Genomic DNA, 14,171 nt, shown 5'->3' on the forward strand with positions numbered 1-14,171 from the left:
CCAGTAAATCTACCGACACGAGGCTGACGTAGGCCTATTTGAGCACCTTCAAATACCACCGGTCTGAGCCAGGATCGAACTTGCCAATTTGGGGTCAGAAGGCCAGCGCCTCAACCGTCTGAGCCACTCAGCCCGGCTATATGAATATTGGGCTGCACTCATCATTCGAATCACAAGTATCACTGGGTTACATCGCGCATTCCTATCTACGAAATGTCACTGTAAAATTTGTCACAAATGGAACATAATAATTGCTTTTACTTAAATGAAGTGAAAAATCTGCGGTAAATCTATATATTGTGCCCTTTTAAGGCACCAACTGCGGTGATCTCTTCTTTCTTCTTTGCGCCGGCTGCTCCTATAATAAATGACATATACATCATACTCACCGCTGCATGTAGACTCTTCTTCTCAGTCGTGCCCGTTCGATATCCCCGGAGAGGCCACCCGCTGATAGAGGAGTGAGGGAATGAAAAGAAGGGGTAAACTAACTAAAATGACGGTACCCAAGACTGAATTAAAGTTAAATAAAAGACTAATTTATTCAAGTAAAATGCAAAATGCTGAAATGAAACGTAAACTGAACTAGTGAAAATGTAAACAAATGAAATAAAAGAGACTAATAAAATATTTAAAATTGAAGGTCTGCCTTCCAAAACAAACATAAACTGCCTAAATAAACTGACTGAAGGTCAACACCTTAATTAAATATTCCAGACTATCTTGACATTGACTTCAAGTTAAAAAAAAAATGACTCCATTAAAACTCTGGTCAGAAAAACCACCTTCTTGAAATACAAAATATATAACAGAGAAACTATCTCTCAGATATCCAAATTAATAAATAGACTCACAATAAAGTAAATTAAATTCTGTTACGTCGATCAATCCACTGACTTATCAGAGTTATTAAATGTTTAACACATGTAGGCTCATTTGGGAAAAATACCCAAATTTTAATAAACATGGACTGCACTAAGCAAGTGTATCACTTAAGGAAATAGTTCTTTGAAACAGAACAAAACAACCATGAACATCACTTTCATTTCCTACATAACTGTTGTCTTATACAACACCTCCTGATTAAACAAATCAATTATCGAAACATCACTCTGAGTGTATCCAACCACTCATCTACATGTTAGACTCCACTTGCTTGCCTGTGATAGACTGGACTCTTAAAATAAAAACAAAATTTAGGCCAAGTGCCTGATGTTAACATTGTCGAATGACAGCGATCTTTGTACATTAAAATTTCTATTGACTTTGCCGCTAACTGCATTTCATTTATAAATTCATATTTGTGGTATCACCACTAGATGGAGGCAGATACCATCTTATTTACCATTTCTTGCGGCAGTTTTATACAATTGGTTTATTTAAAGATCGCTTCATTTCAAAATAAAAATGTAGTGGATTTTAAAAGAAAGTTTGGTAATTACTTGGATGCCTGGTATGAGCATACCACTACTATTTCGACTGTGACATAATCGATGACCTATAAACCTAACATCTAACCTCTTATTTACATCATTACGTTAATTAACGGAGAAACACTGCTCCGACCAAAAAAAATACAGAAATCAAAAAAACAACTAGCCTAGCTACACTTATCTATTTACAACAAATCAAATATAAATAATTCACATATGCTTGCGTCCTAAAAATAAACGGTCAAAGTGCACTCAGAAAGAAAGACAAATAAACAAACTGGATCCCACCATCGCGGCCTACTGGAAATTAATAAGGATAGAAATGCGCAAAACAAACTCGGAGTCTCCAGAAAAATATACCCCGCTGCGAGTAGCAAAATATTGCGAATTTGACGGCAATCTCAAATTTCAGACTACAAACGTCTGGACATAATATTATCTAACCTTGATGGAAAAATTTACTGTTCTTTCACGTTATCCGTGACTCTACATAAATATTCAAAACACATTGACTCGTCGCTCTGTCCACATTGTACACTGGCTAGCATTATTAGTCGAGCATCTATTCTCCCTGGAATTATTTAACAAATACAGGCTCCTGCCTGTAGTATCATAACCCATGTCGTAACACATTTAACGCACGTGGTTAAATTCATCATTTCACACTTCTATTTCCTCATTAATTCGCGACGTCATTATAATTCATTATTCTCACAATACGGCCTCGCTCGTACCCGGCGGGCAAAAATATCTGTCGTGCATATTACGACTTCTTATGTAAATTCAAGACATGGTTCAAATATCATATTTCCATCATTAACGTAGATCATCAGGGATATTAATCATCTAGCTCGATCTCTCGATCATTCACTGTTAACACATCACAAAAATCACAGAGCTGACTCATCAATGGCGCTCATTGTTACTATATAAACAAAACAAGTGACGAGATTGCCTCTCAAAACACAAATGTTGAAACGTGCGCAACCGCAACTACAGAGATAAAATATTCGCGTCTACCCAAAAATCGTCGCAAAAATACGCGGGATAAATACAAATCGAAACCGGCCATCTGAAAGATGATTCCGCAACATAAACAAACTGAAATGCGCAAAAACCATGAAAATAAACCTTGAAATCATCGCGACGGTGTCCATAACATCAAAACTCCAACAAAAGTGACCCAAAGACATAGATCTAAAATCATGATGAATAATAATAATAAACTGACATTACACTCGTAGATTAAAATCGATAGCTGACTAACTGTCAAAATGACATACTACAGAATATCAACCATAAATACACGCAAACAAACATCTACTTAAACAAAGTGCACAAAAATAAGCCTATCTGAAAGTGCAACATAAACATCATTTATTATTATTATTATTATTATTATTATTATTATTATTATTATTATTATTATTATTATAGCAGTATTATAAAACTGTGAATTATTTACACCCTTACCTAGTACTCTAAACTACACTGATCATCGATTTTGCCACGGTACTACATATTATTTACATGATTTAATTATGCTCATACCTGTATGGTGGAAGCAGGTCAGTTCACCCACCGGTCCCCGTCATGGTGGAAATTAGAATTCCATCTTCAAGGTGATGTGGTATTCCATATTTTTATTACACACGCAAATTTGACACATTCTTGCCATGCCGTGCCACACGATTATATTAGCATAAAAACACTCGCATTTCTCTCACTCCAGTGAAAGTTTAGAAGATGCCACTGCAGCCTCCTGCCTGTAGTGTAGATGAAGGTCGCCTCGCTCTTTACCTGCAAACACCTGCTGGCCTTCCGACGATCCCTCAGCTCTGTTTACCTACAGCTTATAGTACGTTAACCCTACTGGGGCATAACTGTTCCCTCAAGGTCTGCTGTTGCGGCCTCCATTGAATAAAGTCAATCACCTTCCCGTTTGTCTTACTAGTTTCCGCCCATAAACATCTAGCTTGCCAAACAGTTTGTAGAATGGTAGAAACAAGCTAAATACAGTTTATGTCGTGGAGAAAATTATATACCGATCTCACATGTAACACTCCCCACTGGTTAAAAATGTTTTTATGTAAATCTGCTGGAACATGAATTTGTTTCCCTCGACTAGTAATGTGAGTTCATTTAAATTGAAAGTGTAATTCTTGCCTACACTCCCTGCATTTACAGTAAAAGTCTGTGAAAGTGTTCATTTTCTGAAATGCATATTCTCCCAAGTAAATAATACAAGGCTTTCTAAAATGCCTACAAGTGTCTAGTCGCTTTCGTACCAGCCAAAATAAAGTTGACTAAAATACATTTTTGCTGACACACTCTGTCACTCTGTCAAAACGTAGATTCGCTGTGCATACTAAAGTAACATTAAGAGTACTCAAGACAATAACTGAGAGTATTCAAAACAACTGTGAACTGAGAACTTCGAAGACACTGAGAGTTGATTTCACACTGAGAACTCAAAACACTGACTGAGAACTTGATTCACACTGAGAATTGACTGAGAATAACTGAGAATTCGACTGAGAGTAACTGAGAATTCGACTGAGAGTAACTGAGTAACTGAGAATTCCAGAAACACACTGATAATTGACTGAGAACTGGGAATGACTGCCAATTCAAGAAACACTGAGAACTCTAGAAACACTGAGAGTGACTGAGAATAACTGAGAGTTCGACCCTGTGGTCGCTGGGTTTTATAAAAATTCCTCCCACCACCAGGAAAATAGTTCCGTGGAAGGGATGTGGCGTAATAATCTAGTCCTCAGGAGCGCTTTCTCGTACATCCGTAGGTTATGGTTTTCAAAATTTATACTCAAAACTTCCTAAATTCTGTCCGACTCACATGTGATATTGCGCCGCGGGAAATGATCATAGAATAATCCACACGATGATGCGCGTCACTGGTGTTATTTTCTTCCGGTGGATGGCCTCGTTCAGCCATGATGGCTCCTTATTCTGGGTTCTATTACTCCTCCGTTCGAAGTTGAATTTTTATTAATTAGGCACTGATTAATCACAGATTGACACAGACAATTCACCAAATATTGTAAAGAAGTTAGGACACTGTTTTTCACTACCACATCGGGCTTCAGATCGCGAGATACTGATAGTAGATCTCCCGGTATGACAGCTCATTCAAATTTAGAATATTCTGATTGGCTGAGACTTTCGCGCTCTTCCAAAACGTGGTGCATCCGCTTCCTCCCACGAATTGGCGGTTACTGTCGTTGGTCCTCTATTGTCCTAGCTAAATAGGTCAGGCTTCACCGCGTGCTTTTCTTGTGAGAACGCACAGCAAGTGACCACTCCCCGGCGGTGTCATAAAATTTATTGGATGGGTGGTTTACAATCTGGTCGTGTCTAGAGAAGAGTTTCATGGATTCTCTCGCCGTCAGGCTGGCGCCAGAAAGTTCCTTTGTGACTGCTAGTTTCACAGCCTCACTGTGGTATCTCATATGTGAAATATACAATTTAATTGTGAATTAAATTAGGCAAATTCGCTTATGGGTGCAATATATAAAATAAGAGTTTTGTCTGTACATAGCTCAGAATTTGAAAATAATGGTATTTCTGTATCGGTCATGTCCATAGTAACAAGAAAATGCACTTTTTGCTTTTCCGTAATTTCTGTCTGTCTGTCTGTCTGTCTGTCTGTCTGTCTGTCTGTCTGTCTGTCTGTCTGTCTGTCTGTCTGTCTGTCTGTCTGTCTGTCTGTCTGTATGTATGTATGTATGTATGTATGCACACGCATCACGAGAAAACGGTTGAAGAGAATTTAATGAAAATCGGTATGTGAAGTCGGGGGATGAGCCTCTACAATATAGGCTATAAATCATTTTACTCACGCTGAGTGAAATGGTAGTTTAGGGGAAGGCATAAAATTGAATTCTCAACTATTTATGTTATTAGTGGTCTAATGAAAATCGGTATGTGAAGTCGGGGGATGAGCCTCTACAATCTAGGCTATAAATCATTTTAATCACGCTGAGTGAAATGGTAGTTTAGGGGAAGGCCTAAATTGGAATTCTCAACTATTTATGTTATTAGTGGTCGTATTTTAAAGAAAATGGGTATGCAAAGTTGGGGAATAAGTTGCTACAATCTAGGCTATCAATAATTGTATTCATGCTGAGAAAAATGGTAGTTTAGGGGAAGGCCTACAATTTAATTCTCAAATAGTGTTATTAGTAGTCCTATCTTGATGAAAATCGGTATGTAAAGTCAGGAAATAAGTCGCTATAGTCTAGGCTGTAAATTATTTTATTCACGCTGAGTGAAATGGTAGTTTAGTGGAAGGCCTAAAATGTAATTCTCAAATATTTCTTCTTAGAGGTGTAATCGGCGAATGCTACACAATTAAGGTTATATTGTATTTAATTTCCTATTATTCATGTCTTATACATTGTTACCGTACTGGCTATGGTCACAAAGATATTCATGAATTTGGATTTTTGTTACTAAGTCCATATCAGCACCGAGTAACGAGAAAATGGGTAAACAGTATTTAATGAAAATCGGTGTGTAAAGTCGGAGAATAAGAAACTACAGTTAACGGTATAAAATATTTTACAAATCACAGAGTTGAAAGAAAACTAAATGTGAAGGCCTACAATATAGAAACCTCATAACATTGATCAACAATACCATTACATTGACCATTGTTTGTCGTGATGTGCTTTGTGTCTTCTGTTGCCCCTCTTCTCCGGTAGTTAGGATTACTGCTGCGTACAGAGTATTTTTATTTGACTTACGTCGCACCGACATAGATAGGTTTTATGGCGACGATGGGATAGGAAAGGGCTAGGAGTGCCTTAGGCCTTAATTAAGGTACAGGCCCAGCATTTGACTGGTGTGAAAATGGGAAACCACAGAATACCATCTTCAGCACTGCCGACAATGGGGTTCGAATTCACTATCTCTCGGATGCAAGCTCACAGCTGCGCACCGCTAACCACACGCTCAACTCGCCCAGTCGTACAGAGTGTAACAGCCTGCCTGAATATTGATGGGAAGTAGCTGGGGAGTTAGATAACTTTCTTCTTTAGCATGCCATTCCCTTGGTTTATAAATATTCTGATAATACCGGTACGTAACACACTGGATCATCAGCATTCGGGCTATTCAATCCCTACTCTGAGGCACTGATTCGAATGAACAGTGTGCATATTTAACGGAATAATGGCAGATGAGTGTTCATGGCAATCTGCGGCCTGGTCATCCCAGCTCTGGAACTTTGGACTATTAGATTGGCACCGCAATCTAACCGCAGCACTGTTCGTTAAAAGTGATAAAACGTGCGGCTTTCCATTTGATCGAGTATTTTATATGATAGCATTGCTTTAAATCGCTACATTCATACTTACGTTTTTGTAATTACCTATGTTGATTTCAGTTAGGAAAACCACAAAGTCAGTCTTTCTGAGAATCCCGTAGCGAAGCACGGGTACATCAGCTAGTTAAAAAATACCGTCGTTATTAGAGAAATATGAATACATACTTAAGGCCTGCAGACAGGACTCGTTTATGTCGTATTCCGCTGCTGGTGCCGCTTTTTGTTAATTTCTTGCGGTCCAGGGCTAGCACCAAGAAATGGGAATGCTATGTCTGTGGATTCTCATTATCTTTGCCCATATGACTAGAGCGGCCAGTTCAAACAGCCAAGACCATTGGTCTTATTGTAGTTAGTTTTGAAACAGCAAAATGGAGGTCAACAGCATTCAATGAGGCAAGTGACCATGTTATAGTGATGTCGCTGGAACTCTACGGAAAAACAACTAAGGACACATTCAACAACTTGGTGCTGCACATTACAGAGAAATATCGTAAGTACCAGAAAAATGATTTTTGTTGAAAGAAAAATAGCATGATCCCTGGACCAATAAATCACTAGTCCACAGAATTCTTCTTATGTACATTGGCCATAGCTTTTTGTCGCCTATTAAATCTTGCATATCGCGATACAATTCAGGAAATGATGTCATTGACAAGTGAAGCATTGAAAGGAAAGCAAAGAACTTCAGTGAACACAGACATCACACACGAAATTGTTGGAAGTGTAAGACAAACAAAAGACATACGTGTGTTACTGTGAGCGTAGCACCAAAAGTACTTGTAAAAGTAGTAAAGTAGGTATACATAATATTCTCCAAAAATAAAATATTTCTTAATTTACCGCAGATTTTAGACTTTAGCTGTGTAAAAGCAATTATTATGTTCCATTTGTGACAAATTTTACAGTGACATTTCGTAGATAGCAATGCGCGACGTAACCCATACATACATACATACATACATACATACATACATACATAGCCTACATACATACATACATATCTTTATTACCCACCCTAGTATACACTATCGGCTTGCAGGCAATAAAGACAGAGCGAAACAAAACAAAAAACAAAAAAAAGAAAACAAACAAACAATAGGCACTACATCTCTCCTAAAACTACTTAGCTGAATTAACTACCTCTACATCTACTCAGTGTCCTCCCATACGTACACGTGCAGGAAGCACCGTCTTGCGGTATATAACTGCGAACCTGTTTGTATAGGCTTTCATAATATTTAACCGCCCCCGTGGGTGGGGGTGGTAGAATAACACCCACGCTATCCCCTTGCCTATCGTAAGAGGTGACTAAGAGAGGCCCCAGTGTCTCTTAACTTGGAAGCCCGGTTTGGCTACTACGGGGCCCTTAACTGAGTCCTGGCTTCTTTTCTGTCACTTAGCTTACTTGTACCAGGCTCCATACTTCATTTTTTTTTCCTAAACGACCTCCCTTGTAGTTAACTCGATAACAAGAAAACACGAATACTATTATTATACAGTTCTTATTACATTTGCTGCTTCTTTTTAAAAAAAATGTTTGGAAACTTTCCTATAACATTTTAAAGACTTGGGTGGATTAGGAACATTTTTGGGATCGAATTCCAGTTGAGTGTTACCGTCCATCTACACACTTCTGTTCAAATTGCGATTCATCAAAATTATTTCAGAAGAAAATACATAATGGAACCTACAAATACAAAACTTGTTCATATAAACATGTGATTCTTCAGGAATAATTCCATTTAAATAACTTACTAACCTCGAACAAGAAGGAATTATAAGTTGGTTGCCATTTATCACGCCTGTAACTTTTTACCGTATCCACTGAGCTCACCATTGCTTATCACTGGAAAGCGAAACACTATAATCCCGCCAGTTGACTAATTCTGACAATTTGGTGTAGCGCAGTATCCCATTTCCTTTAAAAATGCAAATATATTTCATATTATCACATCGGGCCCGCCATCAACATAACGATGCTCGAGACCCAATATGGCCGTCACCGCAAAGGATTGTGGTAGCGTGACCAGACCTTCCTATACTGACCTTGGAGGAAAGCAATGGCAAACTACCTCACGCCTCATCTTGCCTAGTGCTCCTCATTTGAGCTCTGCCATTGTTTTTTGTGGTTTTCCTATAACTGCATAGACTTTGGTGGTGCTATCTGAGGATGCAGCCAGCCTCTGGGCTGATGACCTAACAGACAGACATCTTCATATTATGGTCTTTCCTACCTTTCAAAACTCCACTCAAGTTCATTCATCTACTAATATCATTCCACGCCATCTCTCCATTGACAGCTCCGAACAAGCGCTTAGGCGAGCAGCTCGGCTCCTTCTTACTCCCTAGTCTTTTCATCCCAAGGTTTGCAAAAATTTCGTAACACTACCCTTTTGTCGGAAATCACACAGAATAAAACATGCTATTTTCTAGTTCTCGACTGAAGGAGTCCAGGTGATTGTCCCATACACAGGACCCATACCCTAATTGGGGTCTTAGCATTCATCTACACGTCCTCTCCTTTACATTCCTACAACCACCCATGTGCACATGAAATGTGCCTTCAGGCCGGAAATAGAAGAACTTAAGTTTTATGTACGTCTTCTTCTTCTTCTTCTTCTAGGACTTCACTACGTAATTTTTTGGGATAGGTACTTAATGAAGATTTGGTTCAGCTTTACGGGCGGATGCCCTTCCTGAAGCCAACCATACCGGTATAGGAATATCTTCACTATCACGTGGTTTCTAGTAGTTGTTAGTGTGATGCGTTGTATGTAAATAAGGAAATGTGTTAACGCGAACACAAACACCCAGACCCCGAGCTGCACAAATTAACCATAACAAACCAAACCAAACCCCATGACACAAAAGCCCCGAAGGGCCTGGGCCTACCAAGCGACCGCTGCTCAACCCGAAGGCCTGCAGATTACGAAGTGTCGTGTGGTCAGCACGACGAACCCTCTCGGCCGTTATTCTTGGTTTTCTAGACCGGGCCCGCTATCTCACCGTCAGATGGCTCCTCAATTGTAATCATGTAGGGTGAGTGGACCTCGAACCAGCCTTCAGAACCAGGTAAAAATCTCTGACCTGGCCGGGAATCGAAGCCGGGACCTCCGGGTAAGAGACAGGCACGCTACCCCTATACCGCAGGGCCGGCACAAATTAACCATACACAGTTATAACTTTCAGCCCGGTCCGAAATGGATCCCAGGACCCTGGAAAGCAAAGGACACTACACTGACTATTCAGGAAAGACGACGGACATTACACAGCCAGTGCTCTACAAATATTTTGTTTTGTTTTAATTTACAGGCTGGTATATGATAGAAGGACGTAGTTCAACTCACCATTTTTCTCCGTCTTCTTCTTGGGGCAACCTTTCCTGCGTTCCATGACTGTAAAGAGAAGATAGATATTAGTGCTATACCAACAAAGCGCGCTGCAAGGTGGGTAGTCAGTTTCTGGGATCAAGAGGAGAAATGTCTAAGGACTGTCACAGTTTGTGCCGGTGCGACGGGTGTTCAGCGAGCTGCATCCATTTCAAGACGCAGGTCACTGGTTCCGAAAGAGGAAGGTCGATTTCTTAGCTTCGGTGGAGGCTGCCACTGACGTTAAAAGCATTTTACATGAAACCGAAATAACAGGAAAGAAATTTCTCACAAACATCTCAGTTATGGAGCAAGTGTTAGACGAGAGATGGTTTGGAGAAACGAATTGACAAATTGATTTACTTATTTATGTATGTATTTATTTATTTAACAGAAACTACCTGTACTTAAAATAGAAAGTCTAGTTATAATTTAACGAAACGTTTTCTGAATGCACTAGAATTAGAACAAAATAACCTAAAAGAAGGTAACCATTATTATATCTTGCCCTGAAATGAGTAATCGAGCCCCGTAAAAGTGAAAAATGTCTTCTCAGAAATCTAAACTGCATGGTGATGAACATTTATGTTAGACTAGTAACAAAATTCATTCTGATCCTTGGGAATCTCGGGTTGTGATTCATAAAAAGACTTCGGGGTGTAGTAGATGAAATATTTGGAAGCATATTTCCCACTGGTGTCCATATACAACAATATACATTATATTCAGTCGGTGTCTGCCATTTAAAATGATGGTAGTCTGTCCGAGATTGGTAATAATAATCATAATAATAATAATAATAATAATAATAATAATAATAATAATAATAATAATAATAATAATAATAATATAGCGCACTGCAAGGCGGGTAGTCAGTTTCCGGGATCAAGAGGAGAAATGTCTAAGGACTGTCAAAGTATGTGTCGATGCGTGCACAACGCAGGCCGGCCCCGTGGCCCCGCGGCCCCGCGGCCCCGGGTTCGATTCTCAGCCAGGTCAGGGACTGTTACCTGGATCAGAGGGCTGGTTCGAGGTCCACTCAGCCTACGTGATTACAATCTGACTTTTAGATGGCGGCCCCGGTCTAGAAAACCAAGAATAACGGCCGAGAGGATTCGTCGTGCCGACCACACGATACCTCATAATCTGTAGGCATTCGGGCTGAGCAGCGGTCTCTTGGTAAGCCAAGACCCTTCGGGGCTGTTGTGCCATGGGGTTTGGTTTGGATTTACACAACGCAGGAGCTCACAATGGCTCATAAGACAATATCACTAGTGACAGACAGGACAAATTCAAGAATACAAATAGATAGGTCATTTTATTCGTGTTAGGGAACTGTACTGATAACTGAATCCTGTTGGAACTAACGGTATAAAGATTCTTTGTTTCTATAATTTTAACGTAGAATACGTTAACAGTTTCGGAACCCTGCTTAGGTTCGTTAGCATTACAATGGTACGAAAGTTGTAAAATCGAAATAATCAGTAGGTAATAAATGCGACGAGGGTTAAATGGTAGGTAAGGGTTTTTCTGCCCGAAGGCAGGTCCGAACCTCCGCAGAGGTGTTCCTGAGCCGGAGTTTACGTGCGGTAGGGTGGCCAGTTCCTTTCCGCTCCTCCATTCCCTTACCCCCCCCCCCCACCAACAGCGCGTGTCAACCCATCCAACTCCTGACCACGCCCAATGTTGCTTAACTTCGGAGATCTCACGGGATCCGGTGTTTCAACACGGCTACGGCCGTTGGCGAGTGTTAAATATCTCACTGTAAAGAGTAAGGACCAATGTATCCAGCAACAAGAGTCTGATCTCAGTATGACGTCATCGGGTCATGCAAAATCACCGTGCCGCGCGGCTAACAATTAGTGTAGCTCCGAACTCCGGCGTGGTAGCACGTCGTGTCAAGTGTCCTTTGATTCACCTCGGTAATTTATGCAAGTATACAGCGAGAAAATATTAGTTTGATAAAAATGGGGTGCGACGACGTGCGGGAAAATTTCGTTTTCCTTTCTTGCGTTCTTTCTTTCTTTCTTTCTTTCTTTCTTTTCTCGCAAAAAAAAAAAAAAGTCACGACATCTGGATGGCCTCAAAATATTAAAAACACATTCAAGGAGATAAGGTGGCTTGACAGAATTCCAACGAATTCAAAATCTCCATTGTCGAGCGTCAAAAGGTTTATCGGGAGCAACTCGGACGTAAGGTGGCCGAGCGCCGCGGGGCAAGTTCCGTGCTACTGGAGCCCCAACCGAGCACATCTACTGCCCCAGATGTGGAAAATAATTTGGATACCGGTAGGCGCGGCGGGTCTATGTTTGCCGTGGGCTAACAGAAACTAAAACGAAAGATCAACGAATGTGACTACATAATATTACGGCATATAGCCTACATTGTTTATTTAATACCATTATACTATATTGTAACAAATGAAAATCCACAGCCTGTTTCCAGTCATTTGACCGGGTCAGGAATGGAATCGAATGAAGCCCCATCTAGTGGCGAGGATAGGAAATGTGCCGGCTGCCGAAGCCTGTCGCACTCCTCCGGGGCAATGGTAAATGACTGACAGATGAAATAAAATGTTAATGGAGAGTGTTGCTGGAATGAAAGATGACAGGGAAAACCGGAGTACCCGGAGAAAAACCTGCCCTGCCTCCGCTTTGTCCAGCACAAATCTCACATGGAGTGACCGGGATTTGAACCACGGTATCCAGCGGTGACAGGCCGGCGCGCTGCCGCCTGAGCCATGGAGGCTTTACTATATTGTAACAAAAATAAAGCCTAATTCTCTTACCCATAAGTTAAATATCACTTTAAATGACGAAATCTTCGCATGTTTCGAATGATTAAGATATATATATATATATATATATATATATATATATATATATTGCTATTTGCTTTACGTCGCACCGACACAGATATGTCTTATGGCGACGATGGGATACGAAAGGCCTAGGAAGTGGAAGGAAGCGGCCGTGGCCCTTAATTAAGGTACAGCCCCGGCATTTGCCTGGTGTGAAAATGGGAAACCACGGAAAACCGGCTGCCGACAGTGGGGCTCGAACCCACTATCTCCCGATTACTGGATATTGGCCGCACTTAAGCGACTGCAGCTATCGAGCTCGGTGATTAAGATATAACCGACAGTGCGCTCTGTATGCCGTCTCGCTGAGGCAAACATGAGGAGCTCGAATTCAATCGGGGAGCGCTTGCGCATTCGATGCACTCGGTAAAACAGCACAGAACTGATCATGGATCGCGTGTTTGCCCCAGTCGAGAGGCTAACTTGCAGTGTTCACGGGTGATTGTTATGAGCGTGTCTTCTGCCAGCAACGGCTTTATTCTTGCTAAAGGGAGATTCAGTTATGATGGAGGACGAATGCTGCTGTGTTATTGAGGACTTATCAAAACGTGCATTCTCCAACCGACCTACTGCTGCTAAGATACAAATCATAACGGGAGACACACTCCCAGTGTACCAGCTATGGTAATAGAAAGAATAGGAAAGTGCGTCGTTTTAATGATTTCTGGTACACAAATTACGGCTGTGTGGCTGAAGGAAATCGTGTTCCTTGTATTGCTTTTATTTTCAACAGATACGAATGTTTGGATAACAAACGGAGCTACTGATGTTAAAAGTTACATTATGTACTAAAGAAACGACATGAACAGTCTGTACACCATGTTAATTCCAAAATAGCTTTACTCAAGTTCAGTAGCACTAGAATAGAGGAATCCCTATGCCTTCAAAATTACTGAGACAAACATGTTGAAAAAATAAAGCAAACAGGTATACAGTTAGTTGTCTAATAGATGCTATTTGTTTCCTGGTGGAGCAAGAGCTGAGTTTTAGGAGCCAAGCAAAAATCTAATTCAGCATTTTGCAAACGAACATTAATGACATAAGATATTGTTCTCTGAAGGTCGATGAATTATTTTTGCTAGTGGGTTTACGTCGCACCGACACAGATAGGTCTTATGTCGACGATCGTCGATGAATTAAAGTTGAATTACACATACATACAT

General features: G+C 40.5%; 1 protein-coding gene across 1 annotated transcript in view; it reads right to left on the minus strand.

Annotated features, from left to right (window-relative positions):
- PsGEF (Protostome-specific GEF) overlaps positions 1–14,171 on the minus strand; it is a 603,069-nt gene that overhangs the window by 410,558 nt on the left and 178,340 nt on the right. Inside the window, exon 4 of the mRNA XM_067138170.2 lies at positions 10,128–10,175. Coding sequence (XP_066994271.2) covers positions 10,128–10,175 — 48 coding nt within the window. The remainder of the gene's footprint in view (positions 1–10,127; positions 10,176–14,171) is intronic.

Source organism: Anabrus simplex, chromosome 1 (assembly GCF_040414725.1).
Source record: "Anabrus simplex isolate iqAnaSimp1 chromosome 1, ASM4041472v1, whole genome shotgun sequence".
NCBI lineage: Eukaryota > Metazoa > Arthropoda > Insecta > Orthoptera > Tettigoniidae > Anabrus > Anabrus simplex.